We start from the raw sequence: 15,743 nt of genomic DNA on the forward strand, positions 1-15,743 counted from the left end.
AAAAGGTAGGAGATTCAATACCAACCTTCATTGGTGATGGTCTAGTGATCATTTTTCCTTGATAACAAGCATCGCAAGAAAATTCGTCATTTGTAAGAATCTTCAAGTTCTTTAATGGATGCCCACTCGAATTTTCAGCAATTCGTCTCATCATTATTGATCCGAGATGGCCCAAACGACCATGCCAAAGCACAAAAGTATTTGAATTCGTAAACTTCTGGTTTACGATAGAGTGTGCTTCAATTGTACTAATTTTTGAATAGTATAAGCCAGAAGATAAAGTTGGTAACTTTTCTACAATACATTTCTGGTCAGAAATATTCTTTGTAATATAAAGATATTCCCCGTTCATTTCATCTATTGTCTCAACATGATACCCATTTCGGCGGATATCTATAAAACTCAACAAGTTTCTTCGGGACTTGGAGGAGAACAATGCATTGTCTATAATAAGTTTTGTTCTCTTAGACAGAAATATTATGGCTCTTCCAGAGCCTTCAATCAAACTTATATTACCAGAAATTGTTGAAACATTTGCTTTTTCCTTATGCAAATAAGAAAAGTATTTCTGATCATTAAATATGACATGAGTTGTTCCACTATCAATAACACAAATATCTTCATGATTTGTCTTTGATCCAAACATAATTTGAGGGTTATCCATATTCTTCAAAATAACATAAATAAAATATATTATAGTAAACATCATTATCAAAGCATAACTTTTATTTATGTACAACAATTACATAACCATACTATCTATTACAAACAATAAAAATTAAATATTTACATTTCTATAGATTCACTACAGATTACATGACTTGTTTCTCCTTCTGGGAGTGCAAAGTAATCAGCTACATCCAAATGCATGAGGTCTAAATTATCTTCAGAAATAAAATTTGCTTCAACATTTTTCTCTGTCTTCTTCAGGGAGGCTTGATAAAGCTCAACCAGGTGCTTTGGCGTACGACATGTACGTGACCAGTGCCCTTTTCCTCCACATCTATAGCATGCATTTTCTGCATTTGGCGCTTGCACCGCTTCATGCTTTTGTTCCTTCCTTTTTCACTGCTGGTGGTGATGAGGCTTCTTTGGTGCATTATTATTACCATGATTGAGGTTTCTTCCCCGACCACGGCCATGACCACGACTGGGGCCACGACCTCTTCCACATTTAGCTTGGTGGAAGTTCGTCTCATTCACTTCAGGGAATGGACAAGAACCAATAGGTCGGCTTTTATGATTTTTCATTAATAGCTCATTATGTTGCTCTGCTATAAGAAGATGTGAGATAAGTTCAGAATACATTTTAAATCCCATCTCTCGATATTGCTGCTGCAGGGGCATATTCGAGGCATGAAAAGTGGTGAAAGTTTTCTCCAACATATCATGATCAGTAATATTATCATCACATAATTTCAATTGGGAAATAATTCTGAACATAGCAGAATTATACTCACTGATAAATTTAAAATCTTGTAGCCTTAGATGAGTCCAATCATAACGTGCCTGTGGAAGAACGACCATCTTCAGGTGGTCATATCTATCTTTCAAATTATTCCACAGTATGACTGGATCTTTAATAGTGAGATATTCCATTTTCAGGCCCTCATCAAGATGATGGCGTAGAAATATCATTGCTTTGGCACGGTCTTGGTTTGATGCCTGATTTTTATCCTTGATGGTGTCTGCCAGACCCATCGCATCAAGCACCCAAGATATGTAGCTTTTGCCCGATATATCCAGGGCTACAAATTCAAGTTTAGAAAGATTTGACATTATTTAGGAAAAGAAAGTTCTTACCTCTAATACTTTCAAAGTATTTGCTCGAGATGTCAGAGTCTCGTGCTGATAACGTGTTATAAAATAGACTGTAAAGTAAAGACAAGTATAGAGAGAAACTGTTATATTATTCGAATTCAAATTGATGTACATTTTGAACTGAAATCCCTTCTATTTATAGAAGAAAGAAAGCTGATGTGTAAGGTGCTACTATACCAGATATGGATAATCTTCTACTGAGAGCAAATGTTTATCCATAACGGAGTACTAAAAGGATAAACTTATTATACCCGATATGGATAATCTTCTACCGGGGGTAATGTTTATCCATAACTGGGTACTAAAAGGATAAGCTTATTATACCCGGTATGGATAATCTTCTACCGGGGGTAATATTTATCTATAACTGGGTACCCAATAGAGTACTAAATAGATAAACATATTTACGGTGGAGTCCCATATAGATAAGCTTCTTCAAGAAGCTTATTTACAACGGAGTACTAAATGAACATCCATAATATAATATATTTATAACAAAAAGGTATTTTAGGTACTGCTTTTTTCATTTGACTGACTGTTTTAACTTTAACTTGATGACGCAAAAAATGGGAAAGAAAATGTCAAATTATCTGAAAAAGTGTACAGATGGGATTATATTGACGTGTTCCATTAACTCTCTCTCATTCTTCTGTTTGACCTAATCGGACAATCTTGATAATTGATGCTCTCCAATTTAATAGTAATGCTTACGTTAGCCCTTTGTCATTCCCTCGGCTAGCAATTAGTGCAAAATTAAAAACAAGAAAGGAAAGAAAAGACTTTTATCGTACAACATTTTCTCTTTGGCTGGATCTTCCAACTTGCCGCACCTGTCTCATGCTTTTGGTCCGAACATTGGCAAGAATAACAACCTTCAATGCATATTCCTACCGAGATTTTAGCCCCTTTTTTTCCTTAAAAAATGCTTTTTCCTAACAAGTATCAACATTTCTCTTTCTTTCTCGTTTTAGCCAGCTGCAAACATGTCTATGATGTGTATAAAACGTGAGGAATATATAATATTTGGCTTTGGAAATCGACTATATTCTCGTCACAGTGGTTGGTACACCTTGTTACAATGTTTTGGGTTATCTTGAACTGTCTCTTTTTTTGTTTAAACATTCGGTGTTTGAAATTTACTATCCAGACTAATTTAAATTGCATTGCATAAATTTGTTGAAGAAATAAACGTGTCAAGTTTTCCACCTCAACAATCCAAAAACTCAAACTCAAGACTTCTAATTAAGGAGTAAAATCCTACCACACCATCTATTTTGAAGTTGTTGAAGTTACATAGGACCATTTCTACTTCGTGTATTTGTACAATGGTTAAAATAATCAAAGCTTCGTTACCTTCTTCTGTGGTTGGTAAACTATTTATGCTTTTGTTTGAATAACTGATTTTAAAAAAATGCAATTTATGATTTTTTGGACAGAATGTAGTACAGTATATTCTGGCACCCATAGCTATGAATGACTTTAAGGTCTTACATACTATAAAAAGTAGCCGTCAGTATTTTGTCGACATTTCACACACAAAAAACACACACTAAAAAAAACAAATCCGAAAACTCCAACGTTCTACAATATCCCTCTCCCATCTCTCCAACAACTTTCAATTTTCTACGCGCCTCCCTTATCCTCCACGCGCCGCCCTGAAGAAGAAGATAAGAAAAAGTGAGTTGCTTTTATGATTGGTGTAGTAGCATTTAGTTAAAATGGGGGGAGTGACTTCTTCTATCGCCGCTAAGTTCGCCTTCTTCCCACCAAATCCGCCGTCCTACACGGTGGTCGCCGACGACGGTCATCTCAGCATACCTGAGGTAGCGAGGAGGGATGAGGTAGACGTATTGAAACTTCGTACTCGCCGTGGAAATGAAATCGCGGCCGTTCATGTGAAGCATCCAAAGGCATCCGCTACTATGTTGTACTCTCATGGTAATGCGGCTGACTTGGGTCAGATGTTTGAACTCTTTGTTGAATTGAGCCTCCGTCTACGTGTCAATATCATCGGGTAATTAGAGCTTCCATTTTTAGCAGAATAATATCTGCCAATTAAGTACCTTTTTTTTTTCAAAATTTTTATCTAGTTTGTTTTCTCTTTTATTTTTGCTATCTGATCTTAAGCTAAAGTTTATCTCTTTTTTTTTTCGGATTTCTATTTCTATTTTGACTTTTTTTAGTTCTAATTTTCTGGAATCCAACTATTGGAAATACAGCTTGTGCAGTAACTGAGATGTTGTTCCATCTGTGGATCACTTTTTTCTTGAATAAGGATGAACTTAGGAATTATATGAATATGAAAGAAAAATACTTAAGTTTTGGAGCCAAGCACAGGCGGAGCTAGGATTTGAGACTTATGGCTTTTGATTTCTAAATCTTTTAAGTTATTATGTTCTAAATTAATAATTTGTACATATTCAATAAATTTCTTAAGACAAATACATGGTTCATAGTCGGTTCAGCCAAACCCGTAGGTTCTACTTTCCCTCCGCCTTTGGAGCCAAGGCATTTAATTGAGTACTAATAAGGAATCTAAGTAAAACAACATCATCAATTGTGAATTTTGTTGAGATGTAATAGCATTGAAGAAAGTTTGAGGAATTTTTTTGTTTTAATCTATCGTGCATGCTACGGTCAAACACGTATCTGGAACATATTTTCATGGGTATTCAATGTCTCAATCAGTATTGATGCTCTTTGCAGAGAATCTGGAATATAAGCACGGGTCTTCCTGATATCTTTTTGAGGAAGATACTCAGTAAAATGTTATGTTCAACAAAATTTTATTGATGAATCTCTCTCTCTCTCTCTCTCTCTAGTTTTATTTTAGTAACCATTTCTTGTGCTTCAATTCTTTTCTCTTGAATGTCAAATTAAATAGTAGGATTGTCTTTTGATGTCTCAGACTCTCCTGACTTTCTCATATGGTTTCTTGTTTAGGTATGATTACTCTGGATACGGACAGTCAAGTGGAAAGGTTAGATACCTGCTTCCTTGGTCATATAATTGACAGCTTCTTGTTTTCATTGTTCATAAACAAAGCTGGGACAAAGAGAAAAAACTTACTGCCTTCACCTGTTTCAGTTTGTTGCTTGTTTAATGACATGATTAGCAGGAAGAATATGTCAGCTGTTGTGAAAACTCACTTTTTCGACCAGCTCTAGAACTTGCATTGATACTTGTTATTGGAGGAGTGTGATAGTAGAACTTTAATTTTTACCTTTTTGGACTTTTAGTTCGGATTGGGTAGTGTGAAGGAGATAATAGAAGGACCCGTCGAACATAGTTCCGTCCTTCCAGGTCTTCCTGAGTCAAAATTTTCCCATTCAATAGCACACTTCTCGCTGAGCAGCCCCTCGATTTCCACTTAGTGCAAGGGAGACAGAGCAAGGGGATAAGTTCTTCCAACTGCTGAGTTTGCTATAAAAACGATGTAAATCGGCTTATGTTAAGTAAGGGGGAAGGCTAGCAAAGCTTTGGTTTAAGGTCCACTTGGTTATTAAATTTTCATGAAGATTAAAAGTTAAATGCTGCCAAGATATGGTATAAGTCAGCCTTCATTCTCGTCCCCAAGCTATGTAATTGTTGTACTAGTGTTGATTTATAAGTAGGCATTTCATATTTACTAAATTCTTCCGCAACTCTCATGTAAAGATTGAAGGATTTCTTTCTTAAATTTTTCGGTTTTACACTTTCTGTAGATTTCTTATTTATCAAAAGAAACAGTAAAAAAATTGGTAGAATATGTTGATAACATCTTAAATTTACATGTATATTTCATTGAGACACTCAAACTAAAACAGTTCCAATTGAGCACCCGAACACATGATAAAATGTTTCTATTCGACACTTGTTAGGAAGATTTTGGGAAAATGGCTCTTGTTTTTTTTTTAACGGAGCGGCTCTTTTGTTTAACGGAGTGGGAGTTTGTTTTTAATTAATTGAGTTTTTTTAACTGGCTTGTCTTATTATTGTTTATTATAGCTAAGGATTATATCTGATGTGTATAATTAAAAGACATGGCATATTTTTAGTGGTTAACTTTTCCGCGTAATGGGCGGTTGAGAACACCCGCATAAGCTTTTACGTTTGACCTGAAAGTGTCCAAACACTTTATCATGTGTTCAAGTGCTCAATTGAAACATGTCTTAGTTCAAGGGTCTAAATGGAATATACTGACAAGTTTAAGGGATGGTCAATGTATTCCGCCAAAAGAATTTCTCTAGATTCCTTACATGAAATTGTAGCCTTAAAGCCCATGCAACAACAACAACATCCCCAGTATAATCGCACATAGTGGGGTTTGGAGAGGGTAGTGTGTACGCAGACCTTACGCCTACCTTGTGGAGGTAGAGATGTTGTTTCCAATAGACCCTCGACTCAGGAAGCATAAGCACCACAATAGTAAAGAAGAAAAACAAGACGGGACAACACCGAGAAGCCATGTAAAAGTAGCATAAATAACAACAAGATAGTAAGATGATTGAAATGCAAAAAACGACAGGTAGTCAAAGAAACCTAATACCAACCAAATGCGAGAGTTCGTACTAATACTACCGATATGAATAATCTAGACTACCTAACATATTATCCTAATCCTTGACCTCCACACCTTCCTATCAAGGATCATGTCCTCGGTCAGCTGTAGCTGCGCCATGTCATGCCTAATCACCTCACCCCAACTCTTCTTCGGCCTACCTCTACCTCTCCTAAGGCCTTCCAATGTCAACCCCATACACCTCCTTACCGGAGCGTCTGTGCTTCTCCTCCTCACATGTCCAAACCATCTAAGCCTTGCTTTTCGTGTCCTCAATAGGGGCCACACCCACCTTGTTCCCGAATAATTTCATTCCTAATTCTATCTAACCTAGTGTGCCCGCACATCCATCTCAACATCCTCATATCTGCTACCTTCATCTTCTGGACATGGGAGCCTAAAGCCCATGGATGATGTCAATTTTATATCACCTCCCCTTCAGGCCTCAGATTAATCATTTGACACCATTTGTCACCCATATTGCTACATGGTCTTAAACTTTGAACTCCTAAGATTCTCTGAAGCTAAATCTTACGTTAGAGAACAAATTACTTCTCTTCTATACTTGCCCCGGTAATTTGACACTGGCAGCTTGGACAAAGATATATGGTAATATTGCCGAGGCAAATCAGTCTTCAACTGATGCTAATAATGCAGAAGAATCTTTTCCCAACCATAAGTTTGGAGGTTACCTATGTTGCTAGTGGGAGGTAGCAAGTATTCTGTGGAATTAGTCGAGATGTGGGTAAGCTGATCCGGAAACCACTATTATCACATCAAAAAAAAGGGTTTGGAGGTTACCTATACTGTATAATTAGAGATAGGTTTTCATCTATTTGACAACACCAGAAAGTCCATTTAGTATGGATATTGCTTGGGGCTTTGGTGATGTAGGAATAACCATAAAGACAATGGTTTTCTTTTCTGCGCTTGCAAATATACAAGGACTGTTCTGTACCTTCTTAGCAAGAACATACTAACATTGATTATTTAAGGTAGCATTGATTAGTCAGCAGTTATTTTAGAACACATCAAGTTCTTTCAGCACCACCTCATATGCTACCTAACCTTTAGCTTAGTTTCTCCTTTGTCATAACAACCACAAGTTGAAGCACCTTCTTACCAAATTAGTTTACGTAGTTGGGCCTGTGAAATCATCTGGACCCTGCAATGCACTTTTTGTGCTTAACTGCTAGTTTTGTTGTCTTAAAAGGGTAAAAGTCTCCTCCTTTGTTCCTCGAAAGGAATGCGCAAGGAGTAGTATTGGCAATGGACTTGTGTTTAGTCAGTAACCCTCTCTCTAATGACTAATCTCTGACCAGTAACTGCTCTATTACAGAAGCTGTTTGACATTGGCTGTCAATCAACTCTTAAACGCTTTAACGTACTTTTTTGAAATTCTCAGGGAAGAGTTCTCTTACCCCATTTGTACAATGACAATGATGTATCATTTAGTGAAACTTCCATGACAATCCGTTTCTAGAAAATCTTTTAGGCCTAACCCTCTTCATTAAATCCATTACCCATATATGAGTGAAATATTCTTCTGTTTTTTGCATCTTCTTCTGTGCTTACCAGTGCCTCTGTCGTGTGTGATATGTTGCAAAACGTATCAGATGTCTTGATTTTCTTACCAGATTTCGGTAGACCTTTCAGTAAACTTTTTGTTGCCCATTAAGTATTTTTTTGAGGGGATATTAATATTGCTTACCATCTATATCAAATGATAAGGTGAAAGACTTATGCCTTACCAAAGTTCAGATGATGGTGGAAGAGCTAAGGCCATTGTGGTTTCACCAATTTGGGTTGTACATTCTTAAAATTTATTCATGGGTTCCAAACCTGAATAAATTCTTTGCTTTTTACCCCATTTCTGTTTCTAGATGCTGGCAACCATCTAGGTGATTTGGGCATGTGAAACTTTCATTAAAATGTTGTTTTGGGCATTAAAACTTGTTTTTTTTTTCTTTATGTAATTTTTTGGCTTAATGTCATTAACAAATTTGTAAGAGACCTTGCACAGATATATAAGAAAGTTTCAGTTTGAAGTCTTGCATTTCTCATTCATTGCCTTTACTGGGAAATCGCGCGGGTTTCATATGAGTCTATTCTCTTGTTTGCTGACCACTGTTTAAATATATGATGAAATTATCCTTTCTCTGAAGCAGCCATCTGAATGTAATACGTACGCGGACATTGATGCAGTATATAAATGCCTAAAGGAGCAATATGGGGTCAAAGATGAACAGCTAATACTCTATGGTCAATCTGTCGGCAGTGGCCCAACCATTGATCTTGCATCACGAGTACCCAATTTACGAGCTGTTGTCTTACATAGTCCAATATTGTCCGGTGTAAGAGTTTTGTACCCTGTCAAGCGGACATATTGGTTTGACATTTACAAGGTGAAATACTCTCAATGGTTATCAGTAATTATTTTTCCATCTCCACATATAACATCCGATTTTGTTATTCCAATTTATTTTCAGAATGTTGACAAGATTTGTGCGGTGAATTGTCCTGTTCTGGTCATTCATGTAAGCTTTCCTTCTTTCAAATGTTTAATCCCTCTATTCTATAATTTTGAATCTCTTTCAAATTCAATATACTTACAAAGACCTTGCAGTGGAGGTTGGTCTGGGGAAGGTGGTGGGGAAGCTATTCTTTTACTGGTTAATACAATTACTGTAGACCTTTCCGCGTTTATACCGCCCAAAGGTTCTGCCTGTCTTGTGCGTTCAAGAATTAGTAGATAATTTCTAAATGAATAGAAGACTCTCAATTGATTGGTCAGTGTCATAAGGTTGTATAAATGTTCAGTGCAAAAGGCATGTAGCGGGACCACAGGATCTGATCTAGTAGGAGCTTGCCTGTTGGATCCCTGTGAACTGAGTTTGCAATAGGAAGTCCCGAAGAACTTTTACATGTGTGACATAAATTCTTCTGTTGATTATTGGAAATGTGAATAACCTGGTTTTGGATTAATAACAAATACTTATCATTTTTTTTTTTTGGGGGGTGGGGGGAGGGGGGCTCTTTGAGTGGGGGTGGATGCACTTCAACCTCAGCTAACGCTGATCATGTCGATAAGTTGCTAGAGTGTACTTTTCACAATCCAATAGGTTCTTAATTTCTGTTGACCGAAAGGATCAGCTGATGAATCTAGCCTACAGCTGATGGAACTATTTTTCTGGCAAACCTAATCTAATGAAAGACTTTTTATAGGGTAATGCATTCCCAGCATATCAAGTCAACTTTTCCACAAGGTTTCGTTCTGCATCAAGGATAGAATCTGATCCTACAGTGACTTGTTTTCGTGGTCACTCATCTGAACATAACCTTTTAGTAGTTTTCCCTGCAAGCTTCCCATCACTTTGAACCTTTTACTCAAGGGATTTTAACATTTACATGTATAGGGAACAGCTGATGAAGTTGTTGATTGCTCCCATGGAAAACAGCTGTGGGAGCTATGCAAGGAAAAATATGAACCTTTGTGGATAAATGGAGGTGGGCATTGCAATCTTGAACTTTACCCAGAGTACATCAAACATCTAAAGAAATTTGTTATTGGTCTTGGCAAACCAAAGCCTGCCGCTAATGGCTCCCAAAAAGCATCAACAGAGTCTGACAACCAGAGTAAACCTGCCGAAACTGTCGCCACAGACACATTTGACCTGAAAACTGATCCTCCTGAAATTTCAAGGAACAGTTTGGACAGTCGACTTGAAAAGACTAAGAAGTCAAACAAACCCGAGAAGTCTCGGATGAGCACAGATCGTGTTGACAGGTTCAGGAGAAGAAAGGGATTAGTGTGGTAATTCCTTAAATACACAGGGAAAATACCTTTAATTAATCATCAGTAACCCGCCCAAGAAGGTAACGTGTGCCTGTTTATGCAACAAGGGATGAGCCTCTAACTGCAGTCACTGTGAGTGTAATTGTAGCTGTAAATGGTTGAGTTATCTGTGTCATCAAGAGATGAAGTGGTGACGGAAAAATAAGGTAAGTAATGCATCCCTTTTTCCCATGTAAAATCAAATGTGACATTTTGACATGAAAAGCTTGTAGTTTTATTCTCTTATGAGCTTCCATACTTGTATATTTGCAAAAGGCTATGCAAGATGCGCAACTGTAAGTGGCATAAACTCCTGGATGCCTCATCACCAGTGAGTAACTGTTGGCTATGGAAACTCGTTCCATAATTTCATCACAGTCTCCTCTGAACTCTCTCAAATATTAGCTGTGACTTTTTAACTACTGTCGCTGGAATTATCTCAAAATTAGCTGCGTCATATTTTTCTTGCTTTTCTCCTAAAGCTGTATTGTATTGAGGTCGGAATTTGCTTCTGGTCCTGACTATCCTACCAATGCCACTTTTCTGTCATCTCCGAGGACTCTCCTATGGTATTAACATGATAATTAAAAGGCTTATGATATAAAAGAATAAGAAAATATATTCCATAGAAATACAGCTTGGAATATTTTTAGTGTGTCGCTGGACATCCTTTAAAAGTAGGTCATTGATTAAGTTTCCAACTATAAGCATTTTAGCTCCCTGCCCCTGGTAATTCTGTTTGCCTAAGGTTACCTTAAAAGTTGAAAAGGCACAGGTGTGAAAGTAGTTCATTCTATTCCACCTCGATCTTCATTACTGCCGATAGTCTAATGAATCACAATCATAGAAGGAGAGCCGGTGGAGCTGGCCATGGTTCAATGCGCGTGGAAAATTTGTTTAGAAGTTTGGACAAGCTAATCTTATCTCTTTTGGTGGCCACCTAAATTTTTGAATGAGTCATATTGAGTAAGAAAGCTGGAGAGAATATATTTGGTACTTATAATTTGTCGCATAATTTAATTTTCAAGAAAATGTTCCCTTCAGAAAAATCGTGTTATGGTTTTGGTTGTTTAAATTGTAAAGTTGTTATGTATATCATCAAATAGGAGAAAACAACTTACTCGCGGCCATTCTTGCCTATATCACCAATTACCATCGTCAGCCTCGATCGCAGCGTTTACTACGATTAAGAACGTACATCCAAGTGAATACAGAAAATGAGTGAGAAAATTATCTTTTATGCCGTGGAAAATAATGTTCTCGCCATAACAAACACGGTTTGACATCAAGTTCAGAAAAGTAAAACAAGTCAATTTTTCTGGGTGCCAACATTTAATGGTGCATGCATCGACTTAGGGTCACAGAGGAATCTTCCTAACAGTGCTCTTAATATGGAAAAAGTCGAGTGAAAGCAGCGTAGTCAAGGTGGAAGCAGAACATCCGCTGTCTTCATTTGGCGAGGGGGAATAGCAAGTTTTAAGACAGAAAAGAAGAAAAAAGACTTGAACAGAGCTTCCTCTAAAACGATGTGGTCAAATCTCCACTCAACTGTTATCCAGTTTATCATTCTAGGCCTTCTTCATATGCCCATATCGCTTTGTCAAGATGACGAGCGATTCAGAAGTTGTAGTGAGTAGAGCCGTCAATATGGGCCGGGCCGGGCTAGCCCAACCCAGCTTACGTGGGCTTTAGCAATTGACGGGCTGGGCTAGGTTAGCCTGCCGTTTTGATGGGCCTTATAATGGTCAGCCCACCCCAGCCCTATGCGGGCCCCCACGGGCCGGCCCATTATTTTAAAAAATATAATTTTATATTTTTTTCTTTAAGTTCTTACTTAAAAAAAGATAATTATTTAAAAGTTAAAAAATATCTTATTGAAAAAAATTAGCAAAACTTAATAACTTTTTACATTGTTCGAATATATCACAATAAACACTAAAAAAAGTAAAAGACAAGACTACATTTAATTCACTAAAAGTCAAAACTCAAAACAAACTATTCAAGAGAACGTTGATGATGCTTGTGAGATATCCAACACATCATCTTCATCAAACACATTTGAATCCGCTTGTGACAAGGTTGTCTTGACATCTTCACTTTCATCTACTTCTACGCTAAAATGGTGTCGTTTGTCAAATATTATTGCTATGTGTTGACCAAAGAATGACAAAATAAAGCACCCCATCTTTTCCTTTGAATTTTACATCTCATCTTCCTAATTGAATTTGGTGTTCTTCCAAACCTTTATATCTTCCTCTTCTCTGCCCCTTAGTTCCTCATCTCCTCCCCACCTCCTCTATCTCTTTTCTAGACGAGAAGATCGTAGAACTGGGTAAAGCTTTTCTACACTATTTCTAGTTGGTAACTCTCTTTCTAGATGCTAATTCCTTTAATCAGACAGAAATGCATCAACAACTCCATCCATACTTTTTGCTCTTTAGTACCTTAATCTTTGTCTTGATCAAAATACCGGGGTTGTTCTGTCAAGATGACGAGCGATTCAGAATGTGTAGTGAGCCAATTCTCTGTGGCGACATCGAAATAAAGTACCCTTTCTGGGGAGGTGGTAGACCAGAGTACTGTGGTCATCCAAGTTTCGAGATCAAGTGCGAGAGTAACATCCCGAATATTGCTATTAAATCAACAGCATACAAAGTGATAGCGATCGATACTCCTACTCGAATACTAACCTTGGCTAGAGATGATTTACTGAGTAATATTTGTTTGGACAACCCTGAGAACGCCTCCTTGGATTTTAACATTTTCAGCTATATTTCCACTGACCAGAATATTACTCTGCACTATATTGAAACGCTATGATATTGAAACGCTATGCGGACAGTGCGACAAGTCAGGTGGAAGATGTGGATCCAACCCAGATTCCGCAGCCTTTGCTTGCCATTGTGCCACGGGTACTCATGCTTTCAACTGCACCGACGCACAAAATCAAGATGGCGGTAATCTCTTTTCTCTACTATTCCCTCATGATTTTACTAGATTCGATGGATTACTTTGAGTGCTTAAGGTTAAATGGCATTGATACATAGGTAAGTTATCCGTATCAGTTTTCGTAGTTTGAAAACCATTAGTTTTCGATGGATTATGATTAAAACTAGGAAAATTGACTATGCTTCGATAGATTACTTTTCAATTTTCTACCACATGAACTAGAAAATTCACATACTTAAGATGAATCTGCTTTACTATATCCACAATCCTCCTCTAAACTAAATTCGGCATTTCATAAGCAGTCGATCTCCAAGGGCTTGTGAAGATATCCACAACTTGATCTTATGACTTCATAAACTCGTGCTCAATTTCTTTCTTGGATCTTTCTCTGCCTCATTCATGTACAGTCTTTGACGAGAGTCGCATTTTTCATCTTTCTTTCTTGAGGAACCCTTTGCTTGGAAAACAGATTCTTGTTTCGATTTAGTCTTCATGGACTTGCAAAGATCGAGCAGTTTATTAGTGGTCGTGGTGTCAGAGTCCTTCAACTCTTGTAACACGAGAAAGCAAAAGTTCAGGTACCTCTCCAGGATTGTGAATGACAAGCGATTCACCAATTACCTTGTATTTGGCTTTCACCAATTTCTTCCTCGATCGAGCTTTTCCTTCATTTTTGTAAGAAAAATAATCTGGCTTTAATAGTGTAATCACTGTCAATTTAATTTTACAAAGCCATTGAAATTTGAGTTGATATAGTATTTATAATATCTCCAGGACTTATCTCTTCATGAGAAGCACCTATTAAAGAAAAATAATCACCCAAATGCACAATCTTGACCATTAATAATATAGTCAAATTCCAATTTCCCTCCAAAACATGCTTCAAAATATTCAAACTATATAAGACAAAGAAGTGTTTTTCTACCTTTCTTTATTTTTCCAATGAGGGACAAAACAACCTCTTTGATAGGTTTTTGTATATCACTCTTCTCAAATACGTTCATCAAACACTAATTAATCTACCAATTTTCCCTTCTGTGGTTTCTCTGAAGGAAAACACCTTTTACTCCATTTTGAAACCCTGACACAGTTCCTTTGAGTTGTTCATTCATGATAGTCCTTTGTAGTTGTGCTCAGTATAAATCTCTCTCCGAAGAATTGATATTTTCAGCCATGAAACGAATCATGACTTCCTCAAATTTTTCCACCTCTTGCAGATTCTGGGAAAAGGTTCAGCATTTCCAGCAAACTTGCTATAGGTAAAGTATCCCAGTGCATTCCCTTAAATTTGCTCTTCTGCATTTGCACTTGACACACTTAACTTATTACCGTTAACTATTTGCAGGTGGCTCAGTTAGTATCACAGGGATGATCCTACTATCAGTTTCAGCGATCTATTACCTCAGAAGTCGACGCACGAATTGTAAGCCACTGATTTGCTGGAAGACCGAATCAGAAGATAACAAAATTGAAGAATTCATGAGAAGCTACGGATCTCATGCTCCGAAGCTGTACAACTATTTGGATCTAAAGAAAATAACACACACATTCAGCCACAAAATAGGACAGGGAGGTTTTGGTCAAGTATACAAAGGAAAGCTACCCGATGGTCGCAAGGTAGCTGTAAAGGTGCTGACAGAAACTAATGGTGATGGAGAAGAATACATAAATGAAGTTGCCAGTATAAGTAGAACTTCCCATGTTAACATAGTTGGGCTTTTGGGATTTTGTTACCAAAGGAATAAGAGAGCCTTAATTTATGAATATGTGTCCAATGGTTCATTGGACAAATTCCTCAACAATGGACCATCTGGCACAACTTGTCCCTTGGAATGGACAACATTGTACAGAATTGCAGTTGGCATTGCTCGAGGTTTGGAATATTTACATCGAGGTTGTAACACAAGAATAGTGCACTTTGATATAAAACCTCATAACATTCTTTTGGACCAGGATTTCTGCCCTAAAATATCTGATTTTGGCCTTTCTAAATTGTGTGAGAGAAAGGAGAGTATCCTATCAATGTTGGGTGCCAGAGGAACTGCTGGTTATATTGCTCCAGAAGTGTTCTCTAGAACGTTTGGAAATGTCTCTCACAAATCAGATGTCTATAGCTACGGAATGCTGGTTCTTGAGATGGTTGGAGTGAGAAACAATGTTAAAGTGAGCCAAACTAGTGAAGTATACTTTCCAGATTGGATCTATGAACATCTCGATCTGGGGAAGGACCTAGGTCTACAAGGTATCATGAACGAAGCAGATGAAGAAATGGCAAGGAAGATGATGTTAGTTGGCTTGTGGTGCATTCAGATTAAGCCGTCAGATCGACCAGCAATTGAGAAGGCAGCAGAAATGCTGGAGGGAAACCTTCACTCCCTACAAATTCCACCAAAACCTTTCTTGTTTTCTTCAACAAAATCCATCCCAGAGTCGTTTGCCTCCACATCCACATCCACAACAGCCTATGGAAAGGAGGCTTCAGTTCTGGAGTCAAATATCTCTTCTGAGTAAAAAAGCTTGATGCAAGCTTGTTATATTTTACTCTACTCAAATTCAAGTAATTGAGAAAGGAAGCGGGATATCTGGTTCCCTGAATCA

General features: G+C 37.5%; 1 protein-coding gene and 1 pseudogene across 1 annotated transcript; both read left to right on the forward strand.

Moving 5' to 3' along the window:
- The first annotated feature begins 2,605 nt into the window (after positions 1-2,605).
- LOC107795766 (uncharacterized) lies at positions 2,606-10,577 on the forward strand. The gene is made up of 5 exons (XM_016618449.2): positions 2,606-3,835; positions 4,765-4,801; positions 8,530-8,766; positions 8,851-8,898; positions 9,778-10,577. The coding sequence occupies exons 1-5, from the start codon at positions 3,540-3,542 to the stop codon at positions 10,177-10,179; spliced, it is 1,020 nt and encodes a 339-aa protein (XP_016473935.2). The 5' UTR covers positions 2,606-3,539; the 3' UTR covers positions 10,180-10,577.
- A 1,882-nt stretch (positions 10,578-12,459) lies between these two features.
- Positions 12,460-15,732, forward strand: LOC107795769 (LEAF RUST 10 DISEASE-RESISTANCE LOCUS RECEPTOR-LIKE PROTEIN KINASE-like 2.1; annotated as a pseudogene).
- Positions 15,733-15,743: the final 11 nt, after the last annotated feature.

Source organism: Nicotiana tabacum, chromosome 3, assembly GCF_000715075.1.
Source record: "Nicotiana tabacum cultivar K326 chromosome 3, ASM71507v2, whole genome shotgun sequence".
Lineage (NCBI taxonomy): Eukaryota > Viridiplantae > Streptophyta > Magnoliopsida > Solanales > Solanaceae > Nicotiana > Nicotiana tabacum.

Excerpts from the sequence above, each read along its gene's own strand:
- LOC107795766 (XM_016618449.2), top strand. The coding sequence starts at position 3,540 with ATGGGGGGAGTGACTTCTTCTATCGCCGCTAAGTTCGCCTTCTTCCCA. Across the intron at positions 3,836-4,764 it reads CTACGTGTCAATATCATCGG|GTATGATTACTCTGGATACG; the intron begins GTAATTAGAGCT and ends TTTCTTGTTTAG. Across the intron at positions 4,802-8,529 it reads ACGGACAGTCAAGTGGAAAG|CCATCTGAATGTAATACGTA; the intron begins GTTAGATACCTG and ends TCTCTGAAGCAG.